At 42.0% G+C, this 22,500-nt stretch overlaps 1 protein-coding gene across 5 annotated transcripts in view; it reads left to right on the top strand.

The window, feature by feature from the left end:
• CCDC136 (coiled-coil domain containing 136) overlaps nucleotides 1–22,500 on the top strand; it is a 121,173-nt gene that overhangs the window by 44,874 nt on the left and 53,799 nt on the right. For all 5 annotated transcript variants that reach the window (XM_073619338.1, XM_073619335.1, XM_073619336.1 and 2 more), the window contains exons 3-4: nucleotides 5,872–6,063; nucleotides 11,735–11,809. In XM_073619338.1, coding sequence (XP_073475439.1) covers nucleotides 5,872–6,063; nucleotides 11,735–11,809 — 267 coding nt within the window. The remainder of the gene's footprint in view (nucleotides 1–5,871; nucleotides 6,064–11,734; nucleotides 11,810–22,500) is intronic.

Below are 22,500 nucleotides of genomic sequence, written 5' to 3'. Positions count from 1 at the left end.
TAGATTAAGTAAAGTTAAATATGGATCTGGTTGTATTATTTTTTTAAATATTTTAGATGCAATCACGAAGACTTCCTTCCAGAAGGTTTGGATTACTGGGCACGTCCACCATATGTGTAAATATGTGCCTATTTCTGGGCATCCTCGAAAACAAAGAGCTGAGGTATTAGGTGAATATTTTGCCACTCTAGCGGGTACAAGGTACCAGCGAGTTAGGACTTTATAATTTGTCTCCAGTGCTAAGATGTTGGGTGAAGATGACTTAGATGTGAGCCATATGTTAGACCAGTCCGTGTCTTCTAAAGTTCGTCCCAGGTCCTCCTCCCACCTCTGAACGTAAGAGGGTCTATTAAGATTTGCTACTCCATATAATTGATTATAAAGTGATGAAATTGTACCTTTAGCAAATGGATCTTTTGTACAGATTGATTCAAAAATGGATAATTGGGATAATGGTGCATCCCCCTTTAGGAATGGTGTATAGAAATTTTTGATTTGGAGATATCTAAATATCTCAGAGTTTGGTAGATCATATTTTTCTCTAAGCGATGGGAATGAAAGGAATGATTTAGATGCTATGAAGTCATTTAGTGTCTGAATGCCTGATGTTGTCCAAGCTTTAAAAGAATTTGGGTAGATCCATGCCGGATAAAAGGCCGGATTTCTGATAAAAGAAAGGAGAGGATTGTGTGGAGATTGTAACTGATATTTGGTTTTTAGTTTATCCCAGAGAGATAAGAAGTGTTTAGTTATGGGATTATGAATTTTAAAGCGGTCTTTAGGATCAAGCCATAATAAATTTGATATTAATAGAGGGTCATTTTCTGAAGCCTCTATAAATACCCATAATGGGATTTCCTGTTTTGCATGGTATTTGGACAGACTGGCCAAATGTGCTGCTCTGTAGTAGTTAGTAAAATTAGGGTATCCCAGGCCTCCTTTATTTTTGGGAAGATGTAGTGTGTGTATAGGTATACGTGGTTTAGAAGAGCCCCATATAAACGAAGTTGCTCTTTTTTGTACTATTCTCAAAAAATAGGAAGGAATTGGAATAGGGAGGACTCTGAATAGATAAAGCAATTTGGGTAGAATAGTCATTTTGATTGCATTAATCTTCCCTATCCAGGATAAAGGAAGTTGCGACCATTGTTTTATTAGATTTGTGATCTGTCTTAATACAGGAGGATAATTGGTTGAGAATAAGTCAGAATGAGATGCTGTTAAATGAATTCCAAGATATGGGATTGATTTTTCTGCCCATGTGAATGGGAGTGCAGCCCTAGCCGGGATCAATTCCATGTTTGTGAGTGAAATATTAAGCACTAGGCATTTCTTAGGATTAATCATAAGGCCGGATAGGGCTGCAAATCCATCAAGAGCTGGTATTAAGTTAGGACCAGAGACCTGTGGTGATGATAGAAAAAGTAATATATCGTCTGCAAATATACATAATTTGTGTGTAATACCTCCTACTTCAATACCAGTTATAGTTTGGTTTGTTCTGATGTATTGGGCCATGGGTTCGAGTATAAGGGCAAATAATAAGGGAGATAATGGGAAACCCTGTCGGGTACCTCTTTCGATATTAAAGGCTTCAGATTTGTATCCAGCATATTTTATATAGGCTTTGGGTTTATTATATAATGCTTTGATCCATGTTAAAAAGTGGGGTCCAAAACCCCATTTTTGTAATGAATATTGCATATATTGCCAGGATACTGTGTCAAATGCCCTCTTAATATCGAGAGATAGAAAACATAAAGGGATTTTCCGTTTTTTAGCAATATGTGCCAATAACACTGCCCTGCGTATATTATCGCCTGCCTGTCTATTTGGCATGAAGCCTACTTGATCTCTATGTATTAATTTTCCTATAATGCTATTGAGGCGTTTTGCTATTATTTTTGCTAATAATTTAATATCAAGGTTTAACAGAGAGATAGGCCGATAATTCACACAGGAAGTATCATCAGAAAGGGGTTTTGGGATCATACAAACAATTGCCATTAGTGTTTCTTGCCGAAAAGAATGTCCATCTAGAAGTTTGTTAAAAGTTTCAGTGAGAATGGGAGAGAGTATTTCTGAGAATGTTTTATAGTATAAAGCCGAGTAGCCGTCTGGGCCTGGTCTTTTGTTAAGTTTTAGGTCTTTTATGGCGTTAGCAACTTCATCTATAGTTATAGGCTCATCCAAACTGCTTTTTTGATTCTGAGATAACTCAGGTAAGGTTATTTTTGAGAAGAAGGATTCAGCCTCTGTAGGATTAAATTCATTGTTTGTCTTGTATAAAGTTGCGAGATGTGAGTGAAATTTATGGACTATTTTAACTGGATTACAAGTGTAAACATTTTTTGATAATTTCAAACGTATTGGTTTGAAAGATTTGTTAGTTGAATTTAATGCCCGAGCCAAATATGTACCTGGTTTGTTTGTATTCATATAGAAATTGTGTTTGGAGCGTTTGAGGGATTTATCAACTGACTCAGTGAGAAATAGATCGTATTCCAATCTAGATTTTTCCAGATGAGATTTTGTACTCTGAGATGGATTATCTTGAAATGATATGTAGGCTGCATTAAAATTGAGTTCTAGTTTTTTTGCTAGATTTTTGTGTTCCCGTTTAAATAGTGCCATTTGTCTTTGTATTGTACCACGCAAGACAGGCTTATGAGCTTCCCACAGTGTTATTGGGGAGATGTCTGTTGTATTATTAATTGATATGTATTCCTTTAAAGCTTGTTCAATGGCCATCTGATGTAGTGGGTGTTTGAGCACTATGTCCGGTAAGTACCACGTTGGGTCATGCGCTTTTGGTATGGCTGAGGCTATAGTAGTGTATACTGCATTATGGTCAGACCACGGAATCGGAATTATATCTGATGCAATAATTTCTGGTATCATTCCTATTGTTAGAAAAATATGATCTATTCTGGTGAAGGTTTGATGAGGGTGCGAGAAATAAGTGAATTTCTTTTTCATTGGGTTACTTTCTCTCCACGAATATACCAGATTGTATTTGGAAAGAAGTTGAGAAAAAGGTAATCTAGAGGTTTTTTTGGATGGTGTAAAAGGTGATTTATCTAGAAATGGGAGGAGGACCTGGTTCGAATCCCCACACATTATCACTGTTCCTATTTTGTGTGTATTAATCACTTGTAATATATGTGAGAGGATTAGTGTAGGTTGTTTGTTAGGAGCATAGTAGGAAATCACCGTGATTGCTGTATCCATTATATAACCCATGAGTATCAGGTATCTACCTTCTGGGTCTTTAATTTCTGATGATAAGGTGAATGGTGTGGATCGGTGAAATGCAATTAGAGTTCCCCTTTGCTTGGTACAGGCAGAAGCCGTGTAAATTTGTTGATAAAAAGGAGAAATATATTTTGGAGTAGAATCTTTGGTGAAGTGTGTTTCTTGGAGGCATACTATGTGAGCCTTCTTGTTATGGAAAGTACGGAAGGCTTTGGTCCTTTTTTGAGGGACATTTATTCCCTGAACATTCAGGGAAAGTATATTTAGTGGTGCCATGGCAATAGATCAAATAGTTTTGACTTACTTTTTGTTATGCAGAGCTGACTGCGCAGATCAACCTGTGTGGACTGAAGAGATGAATAGATAGAAAAGAAACCAGTGAATTCTGGAGTAAAGAGTAAACAAAAAACATATGAGATTAGATGATACATTGTATAAATAATTTTTTGCAAGTAATCACAATTTACCCGTGAAAGAGAATAAATATCTCTCTCAGGGGAATAAGTGCCTTCGTCACACTCCCACATAATATGGTTGGGAGAATGAGGAGGGCTAATGGGGGTACACGGATCTTCCGCTTACAGGAGAGAAGTGCTATGTCAAAAGACATCAAAATGATGTTTCATTAATTGGAGTGCAGAATATAGCTTTTGTTGAAATTATTTATTCCAGGGTGGTTGTATATGGTTAGTCTTGCCCTAGGCTAAATAATTCAGTTAGAAAGGTACTGTTAATAACTTTGGTATTGATGAAGATAGTTTGAATTATTTTGGGATTTTAACCCTTTTAGAGTAAACAATTACATATTTTATTCATATGTAACTGTTTAGATATGTTAACTCATAAAATTGAGGTTGTATTGCTTCAGATTAGAATAAACAAAAACATAATTCTAGGAACTAGTTAGGTAATAATATATTTGTTTTAAGAAAAGAAAGAAAAAGCTTCCATTACTTCTGGATTATTGAACATATTTGTCCTAAAAAGTAATAAATCTATTGTTATTACCTGATAATATATAACTGAACAAGAATTTCCTTATTTCACTTATATATTCTAAGGCTATATGAATCAGAAGTAATAAGAAATATAACTGGAATATAACTTGATCCCATACAGTGTGTGACTATCAGAATGCAGTTACATTCAGTTATAAATACAGGTTTTTTATAGAGAACCATCTCTTAGTATAATAAATGAAGAGATATCAGGAATTAGAATGTCAGTCCATTGAATCTTCTTGGTCCATGGATGATGTGGCATAACGGCCTCTTTTGTGAGAATGATGATTCCCATTTTGTTCTGGAATTTTCTGGGTGCTGCCTGAAGGTGAAGATGATGCCATTCTTCTGCGTGTGGGAGTGTTGCTGCTTGTGGGTTCTGTCAGATTTAATTTTAAAAGAGTTTGTTGTAGTTTATCTGCTGATCTGCTTCTGTAAATTGTACCTTGGTGGTTAAATCTGACTGAAAAGGGGAAGCCCCATTGATACATAATGTTGTGGCGTTGCAGTTCCATTAGTTGGGGTTTCATGGATCGTCTTTTAGTAATAGTAAGTTGGGATAGGTCAGCAAAAATTTCATAATTGTGTCCTTGAAAATTAAGTTCCTTTTTTTCTCTTGCAGCAATTAGTATTTGTTCTTTCGTTCTGTAATAATGAAATTTTGTGATTATATCACGTGGGGGTCCATCTTTCTTTTTGGCTGTGAGGGCTCTGTGTACTCTGTCCAGTTCTAAACGTTCAATAGGGATATCTGGCTTTAGTTCTTGTAATAGAGCAGTAATAGTAGATTGCAGGTCTGTCACAGTTTCAGGTATTCCCCTTATGCGCAAGTTTGAACGTCTGGCTCTATTTTCGTAATCTTCGAGCTTAGTTTGAAGTATTAAATTCTCTTTTTTTAATTGTTCCAATTCTGTTATATTTTCTTGGGTTGTAATTTCAATTTCATCCATTTTTATTTCTAAGGCTGCGGTGCGGTTTCCCAGCTCTCTTATTTCTTTGGTTAGGCTTTTTGTTATTTGGTCTGAGGTTTGTTTTAAAGCCTTATGAAGCATCTTTTCAAATTGTAATAATAGTAATATTACTGGGGATACTGAGGAGGCTTGTGGAGAAGTTTGTGAGAGGATTTGTTCTGTATCTGACTCAAATGGAGAGTCTTGCTGTGACATTTTCTGTCTGTGAGAGCGCCCTGATGCTGTATCTTGTGAGGTGACTGTGAGCTCTTTGTGAGGTGATTTTTATTTCTGCCACGGTTTCCTCCCAGTACCATATTTCCTTCCCAAACTTTCACAGTTTGTTCCCTGGGGCAAAAAGGTTCAAATGGATACCTTTTGAGCCTGCAGGCTCCGCTTTGTCCTTCTCTTCTCTCCTCAGCGGTGTGGAGCTCTAACAATCCATGTCTGCTCCGCTAAGCTCCGCCTCCTGCCCCCCATCAGACTTCTTATTTCCAGCACATACTGCCATTCTGATCTGTAGATGTGTGTACCTCCTATAAAATAAAGAAAGAAAAACACAAAACAGCTGCTTGATACCACAAGGCGTTGTTTGAATTATAAAACTAATGATTAATGCATTATTTCAAAATGTCCATTTTACCAAATATTTCATTTGTTGTTAGACTCGGAGGATGAGGAGCCACCTGACCTTGAGTCGGAATCTGGAGATGTGCCAAGCAGTTCAGAAAGTGGTCCAAACAGCATGCTCCTGGAGAGCCAAGATTTGAGGACGCAGATTATTCAGCTGTTGACAGAGCTGGAAGAGACCCGGGAGCTGGCACTGAAACACGAAGACAGCTTTCTGGAGATGCAAGGTAACGTCATTAGGGATGGAGATATTTCTAGTAGAGAATGCAGGGATATAGAACTTTGCACTTTCATTTGTTTGATCACTTACTACAACATATTTCTGGGCATTATGTGTAGATGGGTGAATTTATAATTTGCATGGGTTTCTTTTGGGTATTTAATCTTATTTTATCGTCTATAAACATAGTGTCACAAATTTGTTCAAGTTTAAGGTATTAATACAAATGATGTATTATTGTGAGGAGGCAAAAATGCTGATTAATTATACATTATATATATATATATATATATATATATATATATATATATATATATATATATATATATATATATATACACAGTATATACATAAAATAACATGGTGTTATTTGAGATGGGTAGGGATGATGCTTGAAATCCCCTGAAAACAAGTTGGTGGTGAATATCTGGGATTCGAATTTGGGTGAAATCGTCCAGGCGAATTTTGGGCCAACCCACAGTGCACTGCACAGCACAGACCCATAGCCTGCTAACTTACAAGAGTCAATAATGAGGAGGTGGGGGGCTCACAGCAGCCATATTGACAGTGTATTGGATGTATTGGAGCTGTGGTAAAGAAAGCCAACAATCTGCACTGAGAGAGATTAGGTGGATCTGTTATTAAATTATGTTTTTATGTTTTCTTGGTGCGAGGGGTTTGATAAAAAAGAAAAATACATCTGTTTGGTGGATTTTTGTGTAGCATCCTGATGTTTAAGCAGGGTTGCTCTTATATTTACCTGCCAGGTATAGTTGTCTTGGCCAGTTGATAGGAGATCAATTGATTCCACCCTAATTCTGGAGTTGCTGTACTTCTATCTTCTGTCACTAGATGGCCGGGTATCTGGTGGCATTAGATAAGATAAGGGCAAAGCAAGGACAGATTAGGAATAGATGGGGTATCTCAGCCAATGGAAGGGATCTTCTTGGGTCCCTTGGCCTGCTGGGAGAGCCTGTTTATTTGGGTGAGGTCAGGTAATCGGGGCTCTGTGCCACCTGGACAGCTGTCTGGGTGGACGTGTGTTGTGCTGCCCTGGGCTGCAAGCCAGAGTCTGAGGCCTATCCCGGGGACATCTGGCTGCTAGGCTGTCTGAGGGCCTATCCAGAAGCAAGAGAGCAGTGTAGGGTTGGGATTGCGGCTTGTAGTCCAACCAGAAGTGATGGTTCTGCCGGCCGGAGAACCTGTCATGGTAAGAGGTAGAGGGGAAGCTGTTGCCAATAAGGGGCCAACCACCTTACTACCAGGGACCACAGTGAGTAGCTGGAGCAAGTACCGGAGCAGTGTTCTCACCAACCTGGGACGGTGAAGAATTGGGAAACTTCAGCAGGTGCCATCCAGGGACCCAGCCAGCGGAGGTGATGCTTGCAGAGCAGCCTTGTGTGCCAACCCAGGGGCCAAGCAGGCCAGTGGGGTGATGCTTGAGGAGTATCTGTGAGTGCCAAACTAGGGACCCAGCAGGGAAGCGGGGAGGACGCTTGAGGAAGATACTCAGTGAGAAGGCTGGAAGAGCTCAGGAGATCCAGTGGCAGTGGATCAGCAAGTCTAGTGAGAGAGACTGGGAGCTCAGTGGAGTGAAGATCTACAAGAAGTGATTGTTGAGAAAGTACAGAAGTTCATTACAACTTGTGTTAGAAACTGTAATAAGACTGTTGCCATAGAAGACAGCAATCCTACATATGCAGACGTGGTGTGCTGCTGGGTGCCTTTCGCTGCATGGCTGTCTACCTATAGAAGTCTTGGAGTCTGCTAACTACCATTACAACTACTAAAGGGTGTCCTGGGCACTTAACCCTCTCTCCCACAGTTCTGTTCAAGTGAAAATAAATCTCTTTGCATTGGAGAAGTGTCTGGTGCCCATGAATCTACCTTGCATTACACCCACCATGCCTTGTAACCCACTCTACACAGAAGGATGTCAGCTGTCCCTAACTCTGGAGGTTCTCATTAGGCCAAAGGGGAACCGGGACCTTGCTACATTTGTTTTGGAAAGGTGTATGGTATTTTAGAATTATGATTTCTTCTGGGTTTTATTGGTTTTTATTTTGTGTTAATAGGGTTTTTTTAAGTGTGGGGTGCTCAAATTGCAGCATTAAAGTGGCAGTAAACTCTGTACCACCACCACGTACTTACAGGCAAGCCTATAATAAGGCTGTAGGTACTGAGAATATCTCCTAAACTTGCACAGTAGGAGATATTCAGAGTGCATGCAGCTAATGACGTCACCGGACCATGCGCTCTGAAGGTCCGGCTTACAGTGCCGATCCTTCAGAGCCCATGCTGAAGACATCGGCTCCCGCGCCTATGCATGAGAGTGACGTCCACTCATGTAGCCGGAGGCCACAAACCCGGAAGGAGGGCCGCAGGAAGATGTCAGCTGTCTTAGCGGTGCTGGAGGGCTTCGTTCTAAGGCAAGCGTATCATAAGGTCTTAGTATGCAATGCATACTGGAACTGTATTTGTAGGCAGCATATTTACCAACTGTCCCGAATTTGGCGGGACAGACCTGCTTATTGATCCATTGTCCTTCAACTTCTGTGTCCCAGCTGGGTTTCAATTTCCAGGGCATGCCTTTTTTCTGGCTGTTACCCCTGGTCATCATAGTGACTGGACTCTGATTCTGAGGTCACTGCATTAGGAGGAGATGACTATTTGGGGAGAAGACTGCAGTCAAGTCTGCAAGACGACTCCAATCCTTGCAAGAAGCCTGCACAAAACCACATCCCGGCCCCGCCCCCTCAGTGGCACAGCATACTTTGTTTTGTTTGTATTGCATGCTGCTATCTACACCCAAAGTTAATTGTTGGCAATATAAGTGGCAGCACCCAATTAAAGCTGGCCGTACATTATACAACTGTCTTATTCAATTTCCTTTATATTTGCCTTCACCTATGTGGTGCAAGGGCCTGCCTGATTGCATACAAATTAAAAGTGTTTAGCTTTGATCTCATATTATATGGCTTTGGTTAATCTAAAGGAAAATTGTACAAAACAATTGTATAATATATGACCGGCTTAATACTACCTGGATGGTGGCAAAAAAGTTTTTGTGCTTAGGGATACAGTGGGACAAAGTTGTTTATGGGCGAGCTAAGAAAAGAGGGTGGGAAGAAAAGGGGGACAGTGGTGGCTGAGATGTGTTAGGGGCTATTGAGGTGTTGGGGATCTGGTGGCTGGGGGGTGGGTACAGTGATGGCAGAGGTATGTTAGGGGGTACAGAGGTATGCAGGGAGAGAGATTGTTGGCAGGGGAGTAACATATCTGAGTGCAATTGTGGCAGAGGTGTGCAAACTGGGTGCAGAGGTATGCAAGGTGGGTACTGTAAGTTGTGCAGAGGTATTTGTAGAGGGGAACAGTGGTGGCAGTTCTGTTTTTAAAGGGTATAGAGGTGTGCAGGGGCATAGGCGATAGATACAGGGTGTACAGCAGGAGTGCAGTTTTGGCATGTTGGGAGTTGCAGAGGTTTGCAAGTAGGAACAGTGATAACAGAGTTGTGCGAAAGGGAACAATGATGTCAGAGGTGTGAGGTGGGAGTACAGTTGTAGCAGAGGTGTACTCAAGGGGTACAAAGTTGTCTGAGCTGTATACAGTGGTAGCAGAGCTGTGCAGGGAAAGTCCAGTTGTGGAAGGAGTGTGCTAGGGGGTGCAGAGGTGTGTGGAAGGTATAATAATGCAGAGGTTTTTGGTGGGGTGAAAAAATGATAGCAGAGCAGAGAGTTCAGTGGTACAAGAGGTGGGCAAAGGGGTACAGTGGTGGCAGAGGTGTGTGAAAGATGCTTTTGTGGTAGAAATATGTGGACAGTGCCATAATGGCAGAGGTGTGCAAAGAGGTACGGTGGTGGCAGCGTTGTGCGGGGAGTGCTGTGGTGAAAGAAGTATGTAAAGGAGCATAGTATTGGCAGAGGTATGGAAAGGGGCACAGGGGTGGCAGAAGTGTGCAAAGGGGTACAGTGGTAGCAGAGGTGTGCGAAGGAGTACAGTGGTAGCAGAGGTGTGTAAAGGGTACACACCAAAAGGCATTTGGAGAGTGCCATAGTGGCAAAAGTGTGCAAAGGGGTACCATGGTAGCAGAGGTGTGCGAGGGGGTACAGTGGTTGAAAAGGTGTGCAGGCAATGCTGTGGTGGAAGAAGTAGGAGAGGTGTGAGGGGAGTACAGTGGTGAAAGAGGTATGCAAAGGGGCATGGGGAACACCACTTGAGTTTGTAGTTCTGCCTTATTTGGTGGGAGATACTTCCCCCTCATTGGCTTCATCATTTTACCAGGAATGCCACCTCCACAGCAATAGCACCAGCAAGCTTCCCAGAGCCTGTGCCACCCACAAGGTAATATGTGATAATGGCACAAACATACTGACCGCTCTTCAGCAAGGGGGGGATCAAGCATGTGCCAATAGTTCAGTGCTTCCTGGGTAATTACCCAGAATTCCAAATTCTGCTACACCAGACCCGGAGGGTTTGTGAACATTTTCTCTGCTCCTACTTGGCTATGGCGTACTTGAAAGAAATGCAGCACAAAAACTAGCTGCTTGCCAATAGATTGATATTGGCCACCTCCATGCTCTGAAATTCTCCCTTCCATATGCTGCAGAGGCTGTACCAGCAGGAGTGAGTAAATAGTAAGTTGATATGATATTATAGGATGAAAATGGTCTCTAGGGAGCTTGGGATTACCCCCCCCCCCCCCAATGAAAATGGTAAGCCATAAGTATACAGGAACCATCCTCTTCTTCTGCATGAGTGGGCCTGAACCTAATAGTCAGTGACTAAGTGGGCTCCAGGGCTGATACTGATGCTCTTAGAAGAAAGGACCATTGGCAGGAGCTGACCCAATATGTGCTTGAGGTGCTGGCCTGCCCAAACTAATTTGTGACCTGTTCTAAAAGGAAAAGACCAAACGCACTTCCCTGTTTTTTGCTGCTGTGTTTAGGCTGATGGTGTTATTAAGCACCAACAATACTGCCCCCTGGCATCATCTCCTTCCCTTTGCAAACAAAATAAAAAATCTCTAAAATCAAAAGGGCTGACCATCTAATTTTTTTTTTGTTCTCTGTGCCTCCCACCTGTTCTTGTTGTTAACAAATTGTCCTGGCACTGCCCCATTTTTACATATCTGTATCTGAGAACTGATGCTGTAATCTTCTATAAAAAAAACACCTACATTGTGTCTGTATTTGGAACTGCTGACACTGATGTCATACTGTCCTACTTTTTATGCACTTATTTACTACTTTTTTTAAAACTAAAAAAAGGGGGACACTTACAAACTATGTCACCAAACTGTTGTGCCATGGGCCAATTTTTACCAACCCATTCCTGAGGGTTTTAGCTCTATTTTTTAAAACACTTAATATAATATTTTTCATGATTACTAGTGGCCAGCCACAGTAAAAAGTGTGAAGCCATCTATGAGTATAGTTACACATTTCAAGCAGCTTCAAGCATGCATTTCACCCCTTTTATAAGAAAGCCAAATAAACTTTCACTAGTTACATAGATTGACATGATACTGCAAGTAGCAAAACAGGGTCATCATTCCTGCAAATGATGTACAGTAATTACATTTATTACAATTCTTAAGTGACTGATGAAAACAGGACAGTGTACAGTAGTGTCAAATAACACAAAATGGTTCTTTATTTGATATGGACTTTGATTTGCAGGTATCCTGGAAGAGGAGAGGTTGGCCAGTGCTCAGCAAGCTGAGATTTTCACTAAGCAAATTCAGAGGCTCCAGGGTAAGCTACAAAGTGACATACTTGTGTCTAATTAACCTCACACCTTCATTTCATTGTGAAAAGTCCCAGATGCTATGTCACTGAGATCCTGCCAATAGAATCCTCAAACAATTATCATTGTTTATGCATATTTTTACTAATGCCCATTAAGGCAGATAACAGAGCCAGTTAGGAATTCAGGAATCTTCCAAAACAACTTATTAAAGACAGAGGCTTCGCCCATCTGAAACAGGAAACACATCATTCAAAGTGAGCACACTTACAGAATCTATTAGACCCAACTCAGCTCAACATAAACAGCAGCATATACATGACTATCTCATAGCCTTGGGCCTTCCTTCTAGCTTCAATGACGTGGTCGCATCTCTCAATGCTTCGATAACAACTCATGAATTTCTGACAGTGTTCAAATCCCATAAACCTCATAAAGCCCCAGGGCCTGATGGTTAAATGGAAGCTTATTAGAAAGCATTCCCCTCATCCTAGCCTCCAGGTTTGTGGCAGTGTTTGATTTAATTTTAGACAGACATACAGTATATGGACACATAATACCATAACCTTGAAGAGGGGAAAGGAGAAAGAAGCTAAATGTATGAATTAATGTATGAAAATATCATCCAATCTCACTCCTAAACATAGACTTAAAGATCTTCACTAAGATCCTATCATCCACCTTGATCCAGTGGATTTTATGTCCACCAAAGAGACAAAAGATAACACTACAAGGTGCTCAACATAGATCACCCAGCCCACCTTAGGATGATCCCCTTTTGTTTGCTTTGATCTGATGCAGAAAAGACCTTTGACAAGGTGGAATGGCCTGAAGGAGACACTGACCCATATCGAGGTAGGAGCAAATTTTAGTGGGTGGATTGATGCCATCTATTTTACTCCTACAGCAGCAGTTAGGGCGAACAAGACAAGCTCTTCCTGTGCCACATATGCCAAAACCTAAGTATTAGGGGCTTCCCTAGGCGTGCACTAGAGCAGGTAGCAGCTTTTGCTGACAACTTGTTCTCTTTCGTCACATCTCCGGAAGTTATCTTACCCAATATCTTGAATGAATTTCATAAATACAGTACCTTATCTAATTTCAAGATCAGTTTGCACAAGTCTGAGATGTAAAATGTTACACTGTACTCCAAACGAGCCTGTACTCTTTGCTTGCCCTTTCTTTTGCCGTGGCAAATTCTCACCTTAGTTACTTAGGGGTGTGAATAACTTCCTCTGTGAATAAAATATTTGCAGCCAATTTTCCACCTACACTTCGTATAATTAGATTTACGTAAGTGGCATAATAATTCATATACCTGGATGGGTAGGAATTCCATTTTCAAGATGAATATCATGCCCAGACTTATTCCAGGCCTTGCCCATTTCCATCCCTCAGTCTTTTTTTAATTCAGTCAGTAGTGCGTTCATTCACTTTGAGTGAAATCACATACCCACCTGTCTTATTTCTACCTTGCCATGTTGAAGGTTCATGGGGGATGGCGTTTCCAGATCCTCCCAAATATTTTTAGGTGGTCCATCTCTCTACAGTTATTTATTGAAAATTTTGGCCACAAGCAGTGGTTTGATATCAATTATGTACCGATATTACACTGCAATGCCTACCCTGGAAAGAAAGTTGTGGATATGATGAGCGCTATAAAGGATAACATTGTAAGTGAGTGACATAAAGTCATAATGAATAAAATAATCAGATGTATGTATGCCAGATGATCAGTCCACAATGGAGTCCATCCCTTCATTATTTGGATAAATGTTTCCACTTGCACGTGGTGGCCTTTTATCCAAGGTTCAAATTACTCCATGGCTTTCATCACCACTTTCATTTCTCTGGTGTTTGAGGAACTCTGGAGCCACATGGGATCCCATGTACCTTGTGTCATTAGTTCCACCATATGGGTGCCCAAACCCCACATGCTGGCATACATTGTTTGTAATCTTCATTGTCGTTGACTGACTCCATAACCTTCCTTGGGTTAGGTATTCTGTATGTATCAACCAACGAACAGACTCATTACTTACAAATTCCTACAGTAATTCTGTAGAGGTCTCATATGCAACTGTACCCATAGCACACCCTGAATGACTGCTATCATAAGATCAACAAGCTTCATCACCTCCGTTCTGTTACTGTTGCCAATAGCAGATTGAGGGCTTGTGAGTAAATTCTATGTCGGAACCCCTTCAAAAAAGGTGAAATATAAAGGGGTCTTTTTATTACTTGCTGTCACTGTGGAAGACTGTGACTTTCTGTTGATTTTACGTCATAAAATTCTTCTGGTTTTGGTTCTTAAAGGGATGAAAATAATTTTTTCCCTGCTGTTTTTTCAGTGTTGGGAACCCCTTCTTCTTACCTGCTGACTTTTCTAGAACTACCAAATCCAAAAAACAGATCCTCTGTAAACATACATAACTTTACTTTGGAGACCAAATCTCATGGCCAGGTTGTCAGTCAAATAGCTCTTCTAGCTTCATTAATCAAAGCTGTAGATCTTGCTGTGAATTTAACTGCTTCTGTTGATGTGTCTGCAAAATATGATACTGCCTTACTCAACACTGGAAGAGTGAATATTTTTTCCATATGGGTACCTAACTCCAGGTGGGAATAGAGTTGTTCCACCCACAGGTTTAGGATGATTGCTACATATATAGTAGCCAGAGCTGGCCTGAAGTTAGCAGCCCCAATCCCCAGACTCTTCTCAGAAAACCTTCAGCTTTCATATTCATAAAATTCTTTAAGGTTCCTGTGTCCTCAAGCGAAAGGTCTGTTTTCTTCTGTAATTTTGAAAGAGAAGCATCTCATTTTGAGCACTTGTCCCGTAGTATGGCATCTTCCTCTTTGAAGGGGAACCTTCTCTTAAGATTTGATGGGAAAAATATGTGTTTATCCAGGTTTTTCCATTTTTCCATGATGGTATCTTTTAATGCATGGTGTACGAGGAATGTGCAACCTTGTTTAGAGTGAAGCCCCATACACAGGCGGTTGTGAATTGATCATTTTTTTTCTCTTCCTTGAATCCTAAGGTATCATATATATAGCACGCAGAAGTTCCTGTGTTTCTTAAGTAGGGAACAAAAATCTCTGTATTTTATCACTGGACCTATCCTTCTTGAGTTCTCACTCCTCGGGAAGTGAACCAGAATTGTTGACTGGATCCTCTGCAGTCCCCTGTTTTTTGAAGAAACCTTTGGGAACAGCTTCCCAAGTAGTCGTCGCTGCAGAGGTACTAGGTATACTAGGCAAAGGAGCTTGTGAAAAAAATATTGTAACAGTGATCTAAAAGACTAAAATATAGCAGACATTTCCTCATGCATTCCATAAATCCTTCAAAAAGGTCAGTGGACAGAGGTTTCTTTCTTCACTAATTTGTCTGTACAACACTTACAAAGTGGTTTCTGCCAGGAAGCTGATAGTTTGCTATGATATGCACTGCATTTTTTCTTGCATGTATTGGAGGAGTCTTTTGGAGACTTTGGCCTTTGAGCCATTGTCAGCATGGTCTGCCAAATATGCCACAGCTAACGAAGCAGCCTCCAACATCACCCCTGGGAGGTTGCTCACCACAAACGGCTATGAGCCTTAATGTGAAAAAATAGACTGACCAGCTCTGCCTAGGCTGGGCATGATCCTGGGCTGGCATCTGTGGAATGGCGCCCGTCTCACTTGACTTCCATTGTGATCATGCTCTTGATCCAGGCCAGGCGGCATAAGACCTGACCTGGAAGTACATCATCCATCTGTACCAGACATGACATCACTAATGCTGGAAGGAACCCAGGGGCGCAAATGAAAAGTGTACATCTCAGCCAAGCCAGACCACTTCAATGTCTAAACCTGTCTCAGGGGAGAATCCCAACTCTGCCCCAGTGAGAACTGCAGAGTGACATCCTTGTTCCCCTTGCAGAGTACCACAAGGGGCAAGTAAAAGACTAGATCCATGACTGCAGATGGGGCCCCCAAGTAGACCCAACAAAAAAGATGTGAGACCTAGGAGGACCTGGTACGATAGTGGAAAAGGGGGTTCAACTAGAGCCTACTCCTGATCAGATTTAGAAGCTTCTTCCCAAGTGGAGAAGGAACTAGGGATGAAAAAAAAATAGGGAGAGGGGGTCCCTGAGCTATGAACACCTAACAAGGTAAACCTCAGGTGTGCCTGAGTAGTAGGGTATACCTACTGGAAGGCACCTGCTGCTAACACAAAAACCTGTACGAAAATAACAAACATTGCAAAGCTTGTGTCAGGCTGGAGGAAACATAAAAACTTGAGCTGCTATTGTAGTAGCCTTGCTTTTATGTGTTTGTTGTTTCATTTGGCTGGAGCCAGGACCGGATGGCATAGAGGATATTGGAGCTGTAGCTCTAGGCCCCTACCTTAAGATAGGCCCAGCCCAGTGAGTTATTAATGCTGCCAGCCCTGCTCTGTATGCATGATTTATATGTAAAGCGCAGGCACCATTGATATGTGCAGGGCGGCCAGTGGCATTGATATGTAAATCATGGGTGGCAATAACAACTTCAGCTCTCACGCCTGTTCACCCCTTATAGACCAGTGCAATTTTTTAATTTCTGCTATGAGCCTGTTTATGCGGCGATAATTTTGTCATTACTTAACCACTTCTAGCCTGCCGTATTCAGAATGACGGCCGGAAAGTGGTTCTGTTATCCTGACTGGGCGTCATATGACGTCCAGCAGGAAAACATGTCAGTGCGCGCCCGTGGGGGCGTGCAGCATGGCGATCACGAGTGCGGCGTGTCAGTCTGACACCCCGCATCTCTGATCGTAATAAGAAGCCTCTGTCAGAGGCTTCTTACCACGTGATCAGCTGTGATTGGTCACAGTAGTAAAAAAGGCGCAGTACAAAAGTACCTCAGTCAACTGTTCCTATTAGTCCAAGGGCAAGATCCACACATATATATAACCATATACATAGGTGGAAAGTCAGTCTATCAAGGCAGCCACCATAAAGGACCGGAATCCAAGTCCAATGTGCTAGGAAAAAAACAAGGAAAAGGGGCGCCACTGAGTATGTATCAAACACAATTTAATAATAAAAAGCAATATCCACTCACATGTAGAGCTGAAATGTAGAGTTCAGGTACATCTCCAAGCAGGAGAGAGAGAGGAGGACTACAGGTAGCAGTGAGTCCATATGTACTGGCATCACATCTCGTCCACCGGGGATGGGCTGCAATAAGCTAACATGGTAGTCTAAGTGGATAATCAGCACATTGATTATCAGCACAGCCCCCTCAAATGTACAAATCACCTGACAACCAGTGCCCAGCAATGTAAAAACAATAAATTCTGCCAGTGCCCACCACAGTGCCAATCACTACCCCCAAAGTGCCAATCACTGCCCACCATGTTGCCAATCACTGGCCAGCAGTAACACCTGTCAGTACTTATCAGTACCTCATCATCAGTGCTGCCCATCAGTGCCACCTGTCAGTGCCACCTGTCAGTGTCAATCAGTGCCGCCTGTCAGTGCCCATCACAGCCGCCTGTCAGTGCCCATCAGTGCTGCCTGTCAGTGCCCATCAGTGCCGCATGTCAGTGCCCATCAGTGCCGCCTGTCAGTGCCCATCAGTGCCACCTATCAGTGCCCATCAGTGCTGCATATCAGTGCCACCTATTGGTGCCCATCAGTGCTGCATATCAGTGCCGCCTATCAGTGCCCATCAATTCTACATTTCAGTGCCTCCTCATCAGTGCCCATCAGTGCCACTTTATCAGTGCCAACTCATCAGTGCCGCCTCATCAGTCCCCATCAGTGCCACCTCATCAGTGCCCGTCAGTGAAGGGGAAAACAAAATTTTATGACAGAAACTAAAAAAAAATAATTTTTTTACAAAAATTTTGGTCTTTTTTAGTTTATTTAGCAAAAAATGAAAACCGCAGAGGTGATCAAATACCACCAAAAGAAAGCTCTATTTGTGGGAAGAAAATGATAAAAATTTACTTTGAGTACAGTGTTGCGTGACCGCGCAATTGTCATTCAAAGTGTGACAGCGCTGAAAGCTGAAAATTTTCCTGGGCAGGAAGGGGCGTAAGTGCCTGGTATTGAAGTGGTTAAAAAAACAATGTAATACATATATTGTTTTTAAGGACAAACAAGGCTTTCTTTTTGTGAATATTGTCCTGAAACAATGATTTTTTTCCCCCCACAATTCTTAGACAATGAAACATTATAAAACTAAACAAAAGGCACTTTTTCTTTTTTGAGCAATGTTAGTTTAAAAAAAATAGTGTTACTGCACATAAAAGTGCATTTTATTCTGTAATTTGTCCTGTTTAAAACAACACTAAAATTATGATTTTTGTAAAAAGTTATTTATAAATGAAGTAAAGTAGGTTTTTCAATGTTGCACTTTTTTCAGTGTGATACGTGTAAATATATGTAAAAGGTGTAAAAATATTATTGAACAAAGCAAACAAAAACAGAAAAATTTTAAATATTAGCTAAAAAATAGTTTAAAAAATTACCAGGAAAAAGTGGTTGTAAAGGCAGAAGGTTTTTTATCTTAATACATTCTATGCATTAAGATGAAAAGACTTCTGTGTGCAGCAGCCCTTCACAGCCCCCCTAACACTTACGTTTGGTCCCTCTCTGTCCAGCGATGTCCAGGAGTGTCTCAGCCATCCGAGATTCTCCTTCCTGATTGGCTGACTGAGACACAACAGCAAGGCCATTGGCTCCCACTGCTGTCAGTCAAAGCCAATCAGGGTAGAGGGGGGGCGGGGCTGTGTCAGGGCTCCGTGTCTGAATGGATACAGGGAGCTGTGACTCAGCTTGGGTGCTCCCCAACAAGCTGCTTGCTGTGGGGTGACTGAACAGGAGGGAGGGGCCAGGAGCACAGAAGAGGGACCCGAGAAGAGGAGGATAGGGACTGCTCTGTGAAAAATCACTGCAATAGGAAAGGTAAGTATAACAAACCTTTACAATCACTTTAATTAGGGCTGATTGGAGTAAACTAAGGGTTAATAAGGGGTACAACAGAGGAACATTTAATTTAAAAAAAAAACAACTTTTTTTTACATATTAGGTTGCTTTAACTGACTTCATCCCTTTGACCTGTAGATGAATAAACAAGAAAGATACAAAATGAAACAATGTTTCACTGTATCTTTCTATATTAGTGGCTGAGCAATGTTGTTGATAAACATTGCCTTACTGTTTTTTTTTTTACAGTTCCTGCTGCCGGGAGCTTCTCTGTGTACTCAGGAATGTAGCTATGATTCATCAGAGCTGAATTGCCATGTACTATGACAGGGGGGATCCCGGCAGCAGAGAAGGACTGGACATACTAGACACACCCTGTGCAAAATGATGGAATTTTTTGGGTATGTCCAGCACGCCCAAAGTCTGCAACTGGTTAATATGTAAATCGCGGATGGCAGGCGGCATTGGTATGTAAATGGTGGGAGCATTAATAGGTATATTAAACTCCCCTGAGCCCTGGTCCACCACCATCACCTCTACTGAATGCTGCCAACGTTGGGGATGCAAAGACGCCCGGCCTGCCACTGTCACTGAGCCTGCCATCAGCCTGTACTGCAAAAGTGAGCACATGGGGTGTCCAGAGGTAACAGATAAGGGATTAAAGTTTGTTGTGCAAACATGAGCAAAGAGGAGGTGTGCAGGGGGGGCTGGGGTGCAAAGATGAGTAGAGGCATGTGGAGTGCACTCCTCTCCTACACATACTTCCCACTACCATACACTCTGCACATACTACCTACCGCCATACAATCCGCACTGTTTTTCGACACATTCTACCTGCTGCCATACACTCTGCACTCCTCTCCTGTGCAAACTACACACCACCATACGCTCCACACTCATCTTCAGCACATATTAACCACCGTCATATACTATGTATCCCTCTCCTGCACATACTGACAGTCACCATACCCTCCACACTCCACTCTTGCATATACTGGCCACCATTGCACCCTAATCACTCCTCTTCTATACACACTACCCACTGTCATACACTCCATACTCCTTTCCTACACATACCATCATACACTCTGTAGCAAAGGGAATGTCCCACATACAAAGTACATACCACAATGGTTTGTTGAATGCACAGCTAAAAAGGAGTCCCTGGAACTTTTTTTGAAATGTTGGCAACTATGTTCTATGTGACTCACAGTATATACACTATATTGTACATTACACACTCCTGCACTATATACACTAGATTGTACATTACACACTACTGCCCTAGATATACTATATTGTGCACTGCACACTCCTGCACTATATAAACAATATTGTATATCACACACTCCTGCACTATATTCTACACACTCCTGCACTATATTCTACACACTCCTGCACTATGTACATGATATTGTACATTACACACTCTTGCATTATATACACTATATTGTACATTACACACTCCTGCAGTATATACACAATATTGTACATTGCATACTCCTGCACTGTGTACTGTACATGATATTGTACATTACAGATTTCTGCATTATATACACTATATTGTGCATTGTACACCCCTGCACGATGTACATGATATTGTACATTACACACTCCTGCACTATATTGTACATAACACACTCCTACACTATATATATACTATATTGTGTATTACATAACGTGTTTCCCTGAAAATAAGACCGGGTCCTATATTAATTTTGGCTACAAAAAACAGACTAGGGCTTATTCATGGGAATGTCTTATTTATTTACGGTATGTACAATAATTTACATTTATTCAAATATAGTCATATCCACTTCTGGAAAAAATAATAATATATATCCTGATCCTTTAAAGCATGATAGACAGCACAGTGCTTGTGCTGTGTCATTTACCCCTCTCTATGTTCTAAAAAACCTGGAATAAAACCATTAAATTGTTTTTTAATAAGTTTTCTTCTCTCTCCCTCTCAGCTCAGGAGTCATCATTATGACATCTTTAATCCCAGAAATAAACCTTGGTTAAAGTCATTGTAAACTTATGTAATCTGTTTTGTAAAAAAGATTATAAAATGCGCAGTGTGTCTCCTTTTGTAAAGTTATTGTGCAAAATACCTTTTTTACAGCGCTGCTAGGCACTCACATGACCTGCCGGAGCTCTTCTTCCCCGCTCAGAATACTGCAGAGGGAGGGGCCGAGATCACCGCTGATGTCAGCCCTGCTCCGAGCACTGCAGAGGGAGGGGCTGCAGACGTCAGCCAGGAGGAGAGAAGAAGATCTCCGGCGGGTCACGTGAGCTCCCAGCGGTGCTGTAAATACGGTATTTTCCACAATAAAGTTACAAAGGAGACAAACTGCACATTATATAATCTTTTTACAAAAGGATTACATGTTTTTACAGGGACTTTACTAGGGCTTATTTTACGGGGTAGGGCTTATATTACAGCCCTCGCCGAAAGTCATGCTAGGTCTTATTTGCGAAGTAGGGTTTATTTTCGGGGAAAACACGGTACTTCTCACCATACTATTCATTATCTCAACAGTTGCTAAGGAATACCTGACTATTTTAATGAAGTTCTTCTTTAAGGTCGGCTCAGACAAAGCGTTAGCTCTCTGTCTATATTCACTGGATCATAAGTAATGGCAGTGTTTCATTTTTAAAATAATGATTGTGCTGAGGTTTGTATATGTCTCTGAGACTCTGGCTTGCAGGACAGCAATTTCAGAATATTTTATGAGTACAAAAAGGTTCTTCTTTTATTTAACCATGCTCCTTTAAGCCCCTCCCACTCTTATTCCATTGTGGACCCACCTACAGTTTGTTGTGGCACACTTAGCTTGCTACATTGCTACTCTACTTAAGCTATCCATATGTACCCTTTCTCCCCTCTACCTTTTACCCCCCCCCAACACCCTGTCCAGGGCCATCTTAATGAGCGGGCACACCTGGGCACTGCCCAGGGGCCCCAGTTGCATAAGGGGCCCCTGCAGTTCCCCAAAGCAGCTGCTCCTTGAACCCCTGCTGCCCGGAAATTGGGGGCCCTATGATGGCACTGAGAGCGATGGATACACAGGGGAGGCAGGCTGGCAGCGGTGCGCTGTGCTGTGCAGAATGATACCTATTATTTCACAGCCAGCAGGGAGGGGCAGGGCCGGAGCGAAGTGATGCTCTGACCCCACCACATGCAGCTTGAATGCTCGAGACTCGAAGGCCGCAGGGTAGGAGCTTTTGAGTCGGCAGCACTGAGAGCCCGACTGCAGAAGTGGCATTGTGGATAGTGCCATGGTGAGCCCAGCTGTCCAGTAATGTTTGCACCGAAGGGCTTGGAATGCCCGGAGGGATGTTCCCTCCTCTGTCCCTCCTTCTGCCTGCATGACTTGATTGGTATAGGTGAGTCCTTGTCACAGTCCTGGAGGTGGACACATAGCCAAAAGTTCACATGCACTGTATCTCCACTTGAAAAGGGGGTACTACATGGATGGAATAATAGTGCTGGGGGATATCAAGGGTGTATGGGGGAAAACAATGCTAAAGGGGGGATCTGGGGTGTATAGGGGGTAGCAATGCTTGGGGTATCTTGGGTGGCTATAGTGCTAGAGACATCAGGGATGTAGAGAGGCCACAGTGTAGGGGGTATCAGGGATGTAGTGGTAACAGTGCTAGGAGGAATAGCTAGGGTGCAGAGAGGGATCAGAGTGCTGGGGGATATCTGGGTTCTAGAGGGGTCTGAGTGCTGG

Source organism: Aquarana catesbeiana, linkage group LG03 (genome assembly GCF_042186555.1).
Source record: "Aquarana catesbeiana isolate 2022-GZ linkage group LG03, ASM4218655v1, whole genome shotgun sequence".
Classification (NCBI taxonomy): Eukaryota; Metazoa; Chordata; class Amphibia; order Anura; family Ranidae; genus Aquarana; species Aquarana catesbeiana.
This window is presented reverse-complemented; position numbering and strand designations above follow the sequence as displayed.